Source organism: Aphelocoma coerulescens, chromosome 17 (genome assembly GCF_041296385.1).
Source record: "Aphelocoma coerulescens isolate FSJ_1873_10779 chromosome 17, UR_Acoe_1.0, whole genome shotgun sequence".
NCBI classification, from domain to species: Eukaryota; Metazoa; Chordata; class Aves; order Passeriformes; family Corvidae; genus Aphelocoma; species Aphelocoma coerulescens.
The window spans coordinates 4,931,654-4,946,440 of record NC_091030.1 but is presented as its reverse complement, the minus strand read 5'-3'; the positions used below and the strand labels follow the sequence as shown (position 1 = coordinate 4,946,440).

General features: G+C 46.7%; 1 protein-coding gene across 1 annotated transcript in view; it reads right to left on the bottom strand.

Annotated features, from left to right (window-relative positions):
- Window positions 1-14,787, bottom strand: part of COL27A1 (collagen type XXVII alpha 1 chain) — a 190,635-nt gene that overhangs the window by 6,761 nt on the left and 169,087 nt on the right. Inside the window, exons 41-51 of the mRNA XM_069031565.1 lie at window positions 13,507-13,560; window positions 13,161-13,214; window positions 8,690-8,746; window positions 8,478-8,531; window positions 7,494-7,547; window positions 6,066-6,119; window positions 4,479-4,532; window positions 4,296-4,403; window positions 3,799-3,906; window positions 2,253-2,360; window positions 516-569 (exon numbers count right to left, since the gene is read on the bottom strand). Of these exons, the coding sequence (XP_068887666.1) occupies window positions 516-569; window positions 2,253-2,360; window positions 3,799-3,906; window positions 4,296-4,403; window positions 4,479-4,532; window positions 6,066-6,119; window positions 7,494-7,547; window positions 8,478-8,531; window positions 8,690-8,746; window positions 13,161-13,214; window positions 13,507-13,560 (759 nt within the window). The remainder of the gene's footprint in view (window positions 1-515; window positions 570-2,252; window positions 2,361-3,798; window positions 3,907-4,295; window positions 4,404-4,478; window positions 4,533-6,065; window positions 6,120-7,493; window positions 7,548-8,477; window positions 8,532-8,689; window positions 8,747-13,160; window positions 13,215-13,506; window positions 13,561-14,787) is intronic.

The window sequence follows — 14,787 nt, the reverse complement described above, 5'->3', positions numbered from 1 at the left end:
ATAACCAAACCCTGTGTTTATGCCCTTGCTTAGAGCTCTGTGTTAAGGACAGGGGTGCTGCCTCTTGTATGTGGGAATGGGAAGATCCAATTTGTTGTAAATTCTTTTCCCAGTCCTGTTTTGCAAGGCTTTTACTTTTGACAGAAAACAAACAGTCCCCTCTTCACCAGGGAAATTATATGCTGATAAAATTAATCTAAATTTCAAGTCAAGGCTTTCAGTGTTAGGGATGCACATTGGTGTCTCAGGTGCAGGCTGATGTTTGATGCTGGAAATACAAATGTCAGAAAGGGGGAAGACAGCCATGGAATCTCTAGGACAGCCCTTTTCCTCCAATAAAGCATATGTAGGCACACACTCATTTAACAAATGAAGATTCATAAATTAAAGAAAGTTGGGATCAAAATTTAATTTCCACAGTTTCTGCAGAGCTGCTAGCAATGCAAAAAGTGTGGCATTACCTGTCCCCAGTAAAATGAGACTAGAAAACCAACTGGTCACCAGCAGCCTCTTACCTTTGGCCCAAACAGTCCTGCAATCCCTGGAAATCCTGCCTCACCGAAGTCTCCCTGCATGTGACAGCCAAGACAAATACAAGAACAAAGGACAACAGTAAATTCACACTGGTGGCTGGGGATGTCACTCAGAGATGCACCAAGAGTTCAGCAGCTTCAGAGAAAGAGAAATCCGTGAGTATCCTTCAGTCTAAGCAGGACTGATGAGAAAGAGGAATGAAAAAAAACCTGGAGGAGGAACTACACAAACATCAAGCTAGAAGCAATTCACTTGATCCCTTAGATCTCACCAATGCCACCTTTTTGCCCCCAAAATGGGATGCAAACCTACACTATTCCTAGCAGATGCTTCTCTGGCTTGGCCCAGCAGAAGCAGGATGGAGAGCATCTACTGAGATTGGTCTTGGAATTTCATGCTGCAAAATAACAGCCTCAAAGTTCTTTAAAACAAGCTCCTCTTTTATTTCTAATACAAACTGGACTGACCTACTAATTCAAACTATAATTTCAAACTATGCTCATTCAAGCTGTTTAAAAAGTGCATGTTCCTACAACATAACCTCCCACTCAAACCCAGGAAAACAATGCATATCCCCTAATCCTTTTCCTATTAACTCTGCAGGGATTTTTCCTCAATTTTGTAAGAAAAATAATAATAAAATAGTTGAAAGGCCATCAAGCTTGAATCAGCACATAGCATGCACCCTGAGAATAAAAAATGCACCCTGGGTAGTATGTCCTTGTGTAAACATCCTCCTTTCACCATGTTTGAGATGGTTATCCTTTGATATTTTTGAGCTTCTCAGATGTCAAAATTCAAGAAGATTCAACTTTTTTTTTAAAAAAAGGGATCAGAAACCTTCACCAGATGATTCTTCTCCAATGTTAGGAACATCAGAGATAGATAAGGCTTGTTTGGCCTCTTGGCAGGACTGTGTCAGCCATTCTGATTGTGCTTTTTGGGGTGTATTACAATGGTTTGTTCACTCAGTTGTAAATGACCCAAGTGATGGGGCTTCCATCCCCTTTATTAAAAGGTTGTTCCAGTGTCAGCCTAGAAACCTCACTTTTAGGAAGTTTTCCCTGCCATGACAGTGAGAAACTGCTTGGCAAGAAAGGGCTTGGTTGGACTCGGTGGAGCGTAAGAAACTTTCCAAGGATACAAATTGATTTAACTGCCCATTTATGGGTCCTGGAAAGGAAAACTGCTACCAGCAGAGGACTAAGGTCTTTCCTGCATCAGGGGAATCAACCAAGCCTTCTTTCTAGAGGAATTTCAGGCAAAAGCAAGTGGGAAGTCAGAAGGGTTTAAATGTCATGGAGTCACCTCAGCCAAAGGGACATGGTCACTAGTCCTGCAGCAAATCAGGCAGTGACAATATGGGGCAAATGAATGTGTCACTTGTGTCACAGAGACAAAATGATCTGTGAGATTGATCTAGGATCAATAACAAAATGATATATGGTGGTGTTGGTTGCTACCTTTCAGCCTGAAAACTGTCAGCACAGGGTTTTATATAAAATAGCCAAACAAGTGTAGTTTAGTTGAGGTAGTTTGGGCAATCTTGTGCCTTGTTTTGTATCAGTCCTAATCTCTCTCCCAGAATCATGCTCAAGCTGCATATGGGCTCCCCTATAAAGACCCTCCAGGGATCCTGCTTTCCAATCCTGTGGATCCACACCCTCTCCAGCCAGAGAAGCCTGGAGTCAGCTCTTATCAGCTCCATCACCACTAACCAGCTGTCCTTTGGGTCCTGGATCGCCAGGGCTCCCTGGAAGGCCCGTTCCTCCTGGTGATCCTCGCTTCCCTGTTTGGCCAGTCTGTCCAGGCAATCCTCTTTCACCCTAAAAATAACAGAATTCAAGTAATTCCAAAGGACAGGAGCTAAATACAACAGCACTCAGCTGAAATAGCCATAGATGGAAAGGTGGGAAAGATGGCTCGTTGGGATAAGGAATGTGGTTCCATCAGTGGATGCCCCAGGTCTGCTAAGGCAGGTTGTTCAGGATGCACAGGGTGAGACCAAGGTGGGCATGGCTGTGTCCCCTCCTGGGCCAGCACAGAGCAGGAGCCTCAGCAGAGCTGTCCCACCTGCATGGGGGTGAGGAGAGAAAGGGGATCAAATGTCTTCTCTTTGCATTTCCTACGTTCTTTGTCCTGCCCTGCAGCTTCCCATAGTCCCTTCCCCCAGCAGGCTGGCAATTGATGATTAATTCATGGCAAATGCTGAAGGCCTGCCAAGAGCAGGACTTCAATCCAGAGGCTGCAAACCCAACATTTTCTCACGTTAACTCTACAACTTCAATCCAGAGAGAGGCTTCTGCCACCCAGCACCACACTTTGCTCCCCACCTCTTCCCCTTGCCAAGTGCCAGGAGCAGCACAAGCTCCAGCTGCTCAGTCTGGGGCAGACTGGGAGAGGGGAGCAAAGGCAGGGAGAGCCTAGGATGGTGGAACAGACGGAAAAGGGGAAACAAATTCTCCTGGAGGTAGGGTGTGAGTGTGTGACAAGGACACAGAGTCTGTCAGTCACCTCCTGTTGTACTGCCCAAGGCAGCTGGAGGGCAGCAAGTGACAGATCAAGGGCGATGTGTTACAGAGTCCTAATTTAAATCAGATCCCAGAGCTTCTCCAAACCCACCTGGAGTCTTCCTATTTACAGAGTCTTTCTACAAACGACTGAATTGCTGTGGGTCCAGTTTAGATCCTGTGGTGAGCCTGAATCAGGGCAAGGACCAGGAAGAAACCCCAAGGTCACAAAAGCAGCTTGTCCCTGCTTCCACCCAGTGCGATGTCCAAGCTCATACTGGCTTCAGTCCTTCTAATCCAGTAAATATGATAAAAACCAAGCAGCACAAATTTCCCTCCAGCGGCTCAGGCCTTGCAGAGCAGCTAGAACACTTGAACCTCCCACAGAGTAGCCCATTCTGGACATCCTACAGGTGGGCTGCAGCAGTTCCTCTGCAACTTCTCCATGTTTTTTCTAGCCAGGTTTCTAATGATAAAAGACTAAAGTGTTTGTAATGTGAGTATGTGTGTCTGCAGGCTCCTGAGTGTCCTTGGTAAAGGAAGAAAGGTCTCTGGGACATTCAGCTGCTGTGTACATCAGGAAAATGGATGGAGGGATGGATGGATGAGATGAAAGATCTACAGAGCCTCTAGCTAAGTGAAAAATGGCAGCAGGAACTGAGACTATATTAGACCTTGGAGAGTTCAAGCTCAGAGGCATCAGGCTCACAGACTGGCTCTCTAACAGCAGCATCTTAGGGAGTCAGAAACTCACCTTGAATCCTGGTGGTCCCTGTGCCCCTGGGAGTCCTGGCACACCGGGGTTCCCTCTCTTGCCTGACATCCCGGTCACACCTTCTTCCCCATCATCACCCTGCTCTCCCTGGAAAAGAAACACAGAAGAGGTTATGATACAAAACCCTTTTCCCTTCTGCACAGCTTCTGGGGGGACAGTGGGATTCTGCCCTCAGCAAGAGGGGGATAGGTTTGCAGGGGTGGGTTTGCAGATGTGGACAGAGCTCTGTGCACGTGAGTGTCTGTCAGGCTACAAAATCCACTTTATTTACAGATCTGGTCATGCAAAGGCAGCTGCTGCCTGTATGTGCAAGTGAGATGTGAAGAAGATGTACATGTACAGTACATGTACTCTGGGTACATGTAAACTAGAATATCCACAGCTGGATCACATAATTTCTCCTGTGCTACCTTTTAGTTTTCCAGCTCCAATGTTGTGTTTGCTGTCGATGCCACAAGGTTACAGTTGAAGCTTACCAGCATCCCAGGCACACCGTCCTTCCCAGGCACTCCATCCACTCCAGGGGCACCCTCTTGACCCTGCCTTCCCACCACTCCTCGAGGACCTGGTAGCCCAAGGATGCCCTAAAATTACAAAGATGTTAGAGAAGGTGCTCCCAGACAGCATTTCCTGGGGCAGAAAATGGAATTTTCACCTACCGGTGAGCCTCTGCTCCCTGCACTGCCCTGTGCTCCTTGCTTTCCTTTTTGACCCTGCAAGTAAAAAAAAGAAAGACATCTAAAATTGCAGCAGTTCTAGCAGAGCTCCACTTGGGACTGTGACTTCAGGGTGTGCTTTTGGATAATGATTGGAAAGAGTTTTATAAAAGGGAGATTTATAAAGTCAGTTGCTCCAGCACTGGGGAATGAACTGCTATTTGGTTTTATTACAAGTGATTCTTCGTATGTCTTGAGAGTTCTAGGGCAGGAATGAATAGCTAGAAGGCAAGGACCTACATTTTTCCTAATACAGAGCAGATGAGGACAAATAAAGCAGGATGAACTCAAGGGAGGACTTGGTGCACTGGCAAACATTAGAACAAGATGCTAAAAACCTGAGTCCTCCATCGATTCACTGACAGCAAACCCAGGACCCAGTGAGTCCTCTGAGGGTGTTCAGGGGATCTTCTCTCTGAGAAGTAGCTCCCTCTATTTTGGAAAGCTAATGGAAATTAAAAAGGGTGTCTTCTGTCTGAAATTTGCAGTGCTACTTTGTGAATAAAGGCATAGAAGAAATACCCCTGAGGTTTATTAGCTGTAAAAAGGGTTAATTTGTGCAGAATGAATGGAAAACTCAGCCTCACCACCTTCACTAGGGCTCTCTTAGTGAGGTCATGTACTAAAGCACTTTTAAATTGAATAACTCATTTTCTGTGCATTGTTTCTCCATCTGCAGAGGACCAGGCTGGCCAGCTATATGAAAGAAATATTCCTGGGGGTGCTTTCCCTGCTATTCATTAGACCCAAAGGCAGTTCCAGATTGTCCATCGATGGGCAGAATTTATTTATCACCTGGTACACTTCTTGCCAAGAAGACCTAAAACTATCTTCTGGCCTTACCCCCAGCAGGGTCAGATTAAAAACCCTGACATCTGCCAGGAGAGAGCAGGAATTTGCTGAGTATTGAGGTCACATACTTATGTTTTAGCAAATAAAGTCCCTGGTCTGTGAGAATAATTAGCAAGCTGTCATTACAGCCAGATGTGGAGGTAGGAGTAGGTATGAAGTGCCCCAATGAACCCTGAAGGACCCATGTGTCCTGGGTTTTCTTGCTCAATGAGGACAAGAAATTAGAGGGATTGTTCCAAGAAAAAACTCCATGGATAAATGGACTCCAAACCCAGAAGGTTTCAAGCCAGAAACGTTTATGGTTCAAATGAAAGGGAGAGACACTTGCCTGGCTCAGCCCTCCTTGGGGATGGACGAGACAGCTGTGGCTGGAGACAGCACAAACAGGGCATGGGAAAGAGACATAACCCATGGCAGGGACTAAAGACCTGCCCAAGAGTCACCCACCATGCTGGAGCTGGAATTGTCTTGATCTTCTCCAGCTCCACAAAGCCAACAAACCATTTGGCCTGGACACCCAAATATTTACAGCCCTCCCAAAAGGATCCCCACAGCCTTTTAAGGCAGAGACCATAGGCAAAAATCCCACATTCTGGGCAAAACCAGGATTGTCAATCCTCTTAATTAGACATTTTCTTTAGACTCAGGACACTATAAATCCACCCTGCTGAAACCTACCGCATCACCTTTGGATCCCTTTGCTCCTGGCTTGCCTGGTGATCCAGGATCCCCCTACAAAACATAAGCAAGAAAAATCTGCTTAAAATTCTCTTCTGGCAGTACCTTGCATGAAGTACAAAGAACAGCATTTTTTGTGCCCTAACAATGCTGACTGTATGGAAACAATTCAGGGAAACAGCCTGTACTCAGACAGGCCCCTGGGGACAAAGAAGCAAGGAACTGTCTCCAGAGAGCATTTAACAGGGTGTCGATTGGAGAAGAAGCAACTCTGCCCCTCACTTGGGTGGTGCCTGCATTTGTGGAAATCATTCACCAAATTCCAGATGGTGCCTGGAGAGCAGTGCTGAGAAGTGGGCAGGAAGGAGCCTGTGTAGAATGAAGTAGTTTACACAGTGATTGCTGGTACCACTTCCCTTTTGCACACTGCAGCCCTTGCCTTGGTTTCACCTGAGGGTCAGGTGTTAGAAAAAGGGCTATGGAGTAAAGCAGAGAGGGTATTTCACTGCTCTTTTGCTGGTCTCTTCCCCATCACACTCATCTCAGTCTTTTCTCCCAGCCAGCCAGGTTGGGTTTTTTGGTCTGTATTTGTGTCAGTGGCCATTTCTGGATTAATATAAAATGAATGGTAAGGAAGGACTCCCTGCAGAGCTCCCCTTCTCCAGCTTGTTTTTGACCCACGTTCCTTATGGACGTTTACTAAAGACAATCCAAAGCTCCTGCTTCCATCTGAATCATCTGAGGGGCTACCACCCCCCCCCATAAACTACATCCACTGGGGAATGCAGCAGCTCTACTCATTTCTGGGCCATATAACAGAGCAGTAGCATTTTAACCCCAAAATACAATCTGTTGTTCTTCCCAGCAACCTTACAAAGAGTGGGAATTGATTCAACTTTATTTCCCAATACAAACTACATTTAATGTGCTGCTGCACTCACAGTTGCAATAGTCATGTATAAAGATGAGATGCTACTGTATATAACAAGGGAATAAAAAGTCTTTCCTTTGAATTTGGATTTAATTTAGTCTTTCACAAAATCTTTCACTAGTTTGAGAGGAAACAACTTGCAAGCAGAATAATATGGTCTCACCTCACACTGGACTAGCAGAACATCAAAAGGACCACTTTCAAGCAGACCCTTCCACTGTCATTGTCATCTTCCACCACCCATCTCCTGAGATTTCTAGTCCCTCATGGACCATTCAGAAAGGATGGTTTTGGAAACAGGCACTGGGAATGCTCCTTGTTATGTCACCCATTTATTAGTCTCAAATGTGCCTCAAAATGCCCATTCCATAGGCCTGGCTGATGGAAATACCCACATTTCACAGCTCACCACACACTCCTCCTGCAGCCCTTCCCACCTCCCTGTTTTTCCCATGCCTGGGGCATTGGGTAGCTTACAATAAAGCAGCATCTCTTACTGGTAAGCCTTGCTGTCCAGGTTTTCCTCTTTCTCCATCAAGCCCTTCTTGACCCTTAAATAAATAACAGAGAGGGAACATGTCTTTGTTCTTTTGTGGCAATGAGAAAGAAAAATGAATGTAATGTGATTTAAGGGGCAGAAGAAGACACACGTGTCTGCATTCTGCTGACATAGAAATGGTGAAGTTGTGGGTGGTGCCCATGCTCCTGTGGATGCCTTTCCATGCTGTGGAAAGAGGAACTGCTCATCACCATCTGAGCAGCAAAGAAGGTGTTCTAATGCATCCCAAAATACACACAGCACTAATGGAAGTGAACAGCTGGAGACAGCTGTCCTGCAAAGTAAGGCAACAGTACTGCTACTCTGATGAATTCAAAATCTTCTGTAAATTACTGTAATGGGTCATTCTGACCAGGTGCTTTTGAGTGGAGGTAACACTTAAGTCATGGCATCTTTGCAGATGAGCCCCAATCAGCTGGAAATGTCCTGCAAAGAGGGTATAAGGAGCACAGCAGGATAATTCATAGCCTTGATCTTGCTTTTGAGAGAAACCTTGCAAAGATTTTGGAAGCCTCCAAATCTTAAAGTTAACAGGTCTTCCCATGGAAGAATCTACAGCCACAGGCATGTCAGTCTTGAAATTTCTGCAGCACTGGCATGGACTCATGCTCACACCATGCCCAGGGTGTCTCCTTGATAATCACAGAGACCTGTGCTCAAATGGTCCTGCTAATTCTTTTAGCCTCACTCAGGGGGGTGCAGGGCAGGGTGAGGTGCTGACTTTTTTGCCCTCAGTAATGTTTTTCTGCTTTAGGTAAAGTTGAATTGTTCCTTGTCTGAATCATAGCCATGTGCAGCAGCTGACCAGGGATATCAGCAGGTTATGAACTGGGACTGCTGGGCAGTTCTGTGGGCTGATGTGGACTGGGAGCACTTCCCCAAGGCAAACATTTCTGAATCATGCACTTGGAATAAGACTCACAGGATAACCAGTGTCTCCAGGCTCCCCTCGGTCACCTCTGTCACCAACAGGGCCCTACAAGAGCACAACAAAGACTTGAGGTGGATGTAAACAAGCTGTCATCTGCAATATCTCAATGGCTTGTGCATGTTCTGCAAGTAAGGCAGCAAGCCAACTAATCCACGCACAAAAATCAGTCCAGGATTGATTAGAGAAGGAATTTAACATCTTACTCTGTCTCCAGGTGGTCCCTGTGGGCCTTCTACCTTCCCATCATCACCTTGTTCTCCCTGTGAATAAAATGTTAGTATTAATATAAACAGTAGATTTTACAGCAGATGCTTCTGTACAGACCCAATCCAGTCCTTCCATAACATGAGAAGGCAAAGCCTCTGTTGAATTTACTTTTTCATCCAGAGAAAGACTAAACATTTTTTTTTGTTGTTTGTTTCACTGACTCTTCACATTGCTTTCCTAATTTCTGGTGGTTCTGCCTGATGCAACTCTCCTCCCTAAGTAACCAGGTGCAAAGGGTTACTTTCAACAATTCCTAAAACTAAGCAAGCAGGATGTAATTGTGACAATATGGGAAATAGCTCTCTGCCTCTGAATTTTATTGCTGACAGTTCAACCAAACTCTTTAATCAAGAATTTCCCCACCCTTGTTGAGTCCTGTCTGGGCTGTCGGTGGGAGCACGGGTGGTCTGGATGGGCTCCCTGGTTGTGTGCCACCATTGTGGGCTCATTTTACAATCAGCCAGGTGAGACAGCCTCCTACACACTCCTTTCCTTGCTGAGATGCTCCACAGCACGAGCTCAGAGCTCATGGTTTGGCTGGTAGATAACATCACCCAGCTTATTTATGACTGAGGTCTCTTCAAAACATCCACAGAGAGATCCCTTAAGACTTAACAGAGACACTATCCTTTTAAATTCTGTTGTGAAAGTCACTCAGGGTCACGATGTCCTGTTTTCTCTGGAGTCTAGCTCAGAGATAGCTGTTTCTTTGCTCCCCATGGAAGAATGCTATATTCCAGCTCCTCCAGTTTTTGACTACTCCATAGCAGTCTCTGGCACTTTGGCTCCTTAGGATGGACATGTCTCAGAGCTCCTTTGATGCTGCACTACTGGAGAAAGGGAGTTTGGGGTGTTCTGGCACAGTGGAGCTGCTGTATTTGGGGTGCTTGGGGTGCTCCAAGAGCCTTGAACATCCAAATCTCCAAAGAGCCAAGTTTTTCACAGACTTCTGTAATTCTCAGTGGTTGCACCAGCCCTTTCTGATGTATTTACAGTTCTCTTTGATGTTCTCTCTTTGATGTACTCTCCTGTTGGAGTTGCAGCTGCTGATAGTAAGGACACTTGGGAAATTTCTTGGTGAGCCTGCCTCTGAGAGAAACTTGGGTGGCAGAGAAGAGAGGAGGGGAAACAAAACCTCACAGGTTCTGCTGATGGTTTCCAGCGCTACTGAACTTGCTGCTGGAAGCCAGCACCAGAATACCTGGCAACTGATTTGCTTTCTAGCCACCATCTAAGGAATGTTGACTAGAAGGGAAACAAAGCCACCATTTCTCAAGTCTCAGGGAGAAAAATCATCCCAGAGGGTCTGTTACTATGCAGAAGTCTTGGCACTGATTGCTTCTTCCCAAGCAGGATGTGCATACCTTTGGCATTTGGGAGCTGTGATGAACTCAGAGAAAGCTCATAATTCTGGGGACCCTTGAAGAGCATCAAGACTCACAGACTTTCTCCCCATTGTAGCTTTGTTTCCCCTTGATGCTAATTCCCACCTTGTTCTCTGTCTCCTGCCTGAGAAAACCCTGTAGCCTGGTCAGCTCTAGGACTGTGAAACCAAGCTCCTCCAGAACTTCCTGGTGCCTCAACTGCTTGAGAGAGAGATGAAAGGTCTGTGCTAATTCTTCGGAAAGTTGCAGCGAAAAAAGTTAGAGTAAAGGGCAGCAAAGTAAACATGTTAGGATACAAATGGAAAATGCATGAAGAAGGGAAGGCTTGTTGTTGTTGGCTCCTGTCCCAAAGTGAGATACACCAGTTTGTAATTTTTAAAAGGATCACATCTGGACTGCTTTAAGCAGCTGCCAAGAGCAGGCGTCTGCTCTGAGCAAGGCCTCTTTGAGGAGCTGCTTCTCTAACACATTTCAAATGTATGAAATGTGGTGGGGTAGCTGCCTGGGATGGCACAAGGGAGCAGGATTCCACAGCAGTGCCTCTCACCAAACCGCTTTCTACTCTGGAAAAGGGAAGACCTTCCCCACCATTATATCCTCCTCCTTTAGCACAGGTCCATTTACCAGGTTACTTAAAGCTCACAGAGTACTCCTGGTCCCGTTTCCATTTTCTCTTTATTTCTCACTTCCGGGCTTCCATTTCTGTGTTCACACGCTTGTGAAAGGTTACAGATGTCTGGAGGGAAGGAGTCTGTCTGTCTTTAGGCTGGGATCCAGGCAACTCTTAGGAGATGAGGGTGGGTGGATAGGAAAACTTAGATGCAAGATTTTGTGGAGCACCTGGATGCTGCAGAAAGCGGTGCTGGAGGCTCAGCACATGATTTTGTGCTCTCCTGGTTCAGCATCTCCTCTTTCTGCTCCCCAGCAAGGTGTCAGCAGACCCACTGGCCTTCCAGGGGAACGTGAGTGAGGAGATCCAGCTGTCAGTGGTCATTAACAGAGCTGACTGCTCTTAGCAGGGTGTATTGGATGCTTGGTGGCTTCATCAGGCTTCAGCTTGGATATTTGCATGTAGAATTAATTTATCATAATACTGCTGTGCTCTTTTGACACCAGATCCACTCAGGGAGTGCTCTTCTAGTGTTCTTTTGCAGAGGAACATCTTGTTGGTGAAGGGCAAAATGCTCCACTGAGTGCTTCAGATGAATAATTTGGGGATCATTTGCTACTGAAATTATGTGACCTTTCAAGATGGCAACTTTAAAGGTTTCCAAATAAAACAACAGCTGCAATTTAAGCAATAGACACACATATCTGCACATCTCAATGGCTGCAGGGTCAATGACTGACCCTGCTTGTCCTAGTCATGACCCACAACTTTTTGCCAGGATGCTTAAGATTCAACAGTGGAATTTTAAGAAACCTCTGGGCAGGTTCTGAGCTGACACTGTGCCCGGTCATGAGTTCTCACATCATCCTGGGCTGGTTGTGGTTGTCTAACACTTGCCAGGAAATTCAGCAAGGCAGCAATGGAGATATGAAGCAGCAGGAACATCACCAGCTGTTCCTCCATGGATGTGTTTCAGCAGCAGGAAATGAGAGAAAAAGCAAATGACCGTTGTTCACCCCCAAAGCAAAATTTCTGAGGCATGTGAATGTCTTAATGGAACACAACAGCTTGCCCTGCCCCAGTGATTCCTGGCTGCATGGGGCATCTCCAGGCAGAGCACGGTGTGAACAGGGTGTCCTGACACCAGGAGCCTGAGCTGAAGGGATCCATTCAAAGCCCCAGCAATGGCAAGTCCTTATAAGCTCATTTTATAAGCGATGAAGCTCCTGTCTGCACTACAGCTGCCCTCCCACCTGTGTGCAGAGGCAAAGCCGAATGCTGTCTTGGTGCTGGGGAGTAGAAAATGAGCAAAAAGAGTTCATGCAGCTCTCCTCTTCATGGGGACCTCACAACTGACCAGTCCCCATCACTTCCCTTCCCACACTGAGGGAGAATCACAGAATGGTTTGGGTTGGAAGGGACATTTAAGTCCATCTCGTTCCATCCCCTGCCATGGGCAGGGACACCTTCCACTAGATCAAGTTGCTCCAAGCCCCATCCAACCTGGCCTTGGACACTTCTAGGGATGGGGCAGCCCAGACCTGTGCCAGTGCTTTACCACCCTCTGAGTAGAGAACTTCCTGACATCTAACCAAAATCTTTACACTTTTGTTTTGAAAGCATCCCCCCATGTCCTATCCCTATCTGTAGTGTAGTGTCCACTGTAGGAAGTTGCTCCCCTCTTCCAGATAAGCCCCCTTTAAGTACTGGAAGGTCACAATGAGTTCTCCCCAGAGCCTTCTGCAGAGAGATCTCAGGAGGGAGGGAGCATCGCTGCCGAAGGCATGTGAAGGACTCCATCAGCTCCGGGAGCGCCAAGCAGCCGGCAGAGCTGACAGGAAACCATTAAAGAGTGAGTCACTGCTCCAGCCTGAACTGGTTATGGCTGTGCTGACTCAGCAAAAGGGGGAAAAACACCAGGGAAAAGCCACCGTGGAAAGAGGGCTCTGAGTCAGGGAAGCTGCGGCCAGGGGGCTGGTGAAAGGTGGGTGACAAGGAACATGGAGCAAGGGCCATGGGGAGGAGAAACACCAGCAGCTGGAGATCAGCTCGTTTGTGCAGGGAGTTTTTCTGACCTGATCACAGAAAGCTACGAGTCTGATTTCTTTTGGCTTGGAGATGGAGCCGAATTCCTGAGGATACAGGAAAAACACATCCTCAGGGCTCACGCTGGCTGGCTCAGCCTCTGGCACAAGGGCACGTGGTGTCTGGGAAGCACATGCTGGTGGCATGGGTGTCCTGGCACTGACTGGCAGAGACAAGGCTTTGAGGGGTTATATAAGTGGCTGTGTGGTCGAGGAGGCACCTCTGCCTGTGCCACAGGGTGAGGAGAGTGCAGATGCATGTGAGTTACAGCAGTGAGACAATCATCTCATTCAAGGGGAAATGAGATGGCCAAACCCCCTGACTTACCTTTTCCCCCTTTGGTCCTGGTGGTCCAATCGGCCCCGGTGGTCCTGCATGTCCCTGTGGAGAGCAGACAGCATGTGAGCAGGCAGGAAAGAGCTGTGGGACTGAAAGTCCTCCCTGGTTCTCTGCCAGATCTTGTAAGCCCTGGGTGGTGTATGCCAGCTTTGGAGGGACATGTGGGTCATGGCAGAGATGAACCAAATGGAGGTGGTGCAAATGGAGATTTGACAAAGAACTAAACTCGAGATCAGAAATAAATCACTGCTTAGGAACAATCTGCATCCTGGAGTGGCAGTTTTGTTGCATTTAAGAACAGATAAAAACTGGAAGATGAAAATAAAACCCTTACCTGGTAACCCTTTAAGCCTGGGTCCCCCTGAGCACCCATCCTTCCTGGAGCTCCCTGGAGAGGCAAACAGACAGGGACTGAGAGAGCAGCCCATGGTGTTAGCACAAGAAGAGGATGCACTGGGCTGTGCAAAGCAAAGCTCAGCACCACGTGGGAGTGTGGCCAGTCCTTCTCCTGGCCACCAGTGAGCTCTGCTGCAGCCACCTGATGGGCTTTTGCTTGGCTTTAACCTCTTACACATGGAGAGGGGTGCCAGGAGGCCATTTTGTGCCTTTGCCAGCCTGCAGCAATAGAGTCCCCACCTCAGTCAGATTTGCTATCGGAAATGGCTGCATTTGTGTGCTCTTCATCTGCACTCCTGCACGTCTTTGTATCCAAATTCGTGTTGTGCTAGGAAGTCCACCAGTGAGACTATGCTTGGGCATGACCTAATCCTAAACTGTTGGGTGGAAACCTTCTGATGTGGATTCTGAGGCAGAGAAAGGAGTTTTCTGGATTGTGATGAAGGCACTGCAAGAGCTATTAATCACATCTTTAGCAGAGTGAACAAAAGGGTTTAAATCAGATCATCAGATTAAAGTGAGTCTCAACATTTCCATATAATCCCATTTAGCATGGAATAAAGCTCTTTCCACAAGACAGAGATGTGTCCACTCCAAAAGACTGTTGCTCAGATATTGCTTTGCTTCCTTGTGAAATAATCCATGGAGGCTTTACCAAAGACTATTAAGGGAGGATATATGGTGAGGCCATAATTTTTAGCGCAGGAAAACACTATCAGCAGAACCATCACTCATTTGCTACTGTTCTGAAATATCACCACTATTCCTAGTTCATAAATAACTCCTGACTTTGCACTAATTTCTATCAAATAGAGTGCAAGAAATTTCCTTACCAGCCTGCAATACACGAGGTATTTTTACCACTGCTGTTCCAATGCATTTGTTTCTTGTGCCTAAAGCAAATTAACTTTCTCCCCTCTCTGCCATACTGTTACCTCTGGAAGCCTCACCTTCAGTCCCCTGTTCAAACCCTTTCCCATGATATATTTCTTGTTGCTCCAAGTGTTTTAGATAAGTAGATCAAGAGTGGGTGTAGAAACAGGGCAGAAGTCCAAGGCAGAGCTCCTTGTAACAACACAGCTCAACTTGGAAGCAGCTCTTGCCATGAGTGTGCAGTCTCAAAGGGGGAGATCTTAACAAAAAATAGCTTATCAGATCACTCAGCTGAGGAAAAATCCCCAATATTTCAGCAATTTCAGCCGATCTGGGGAGCTGTGAA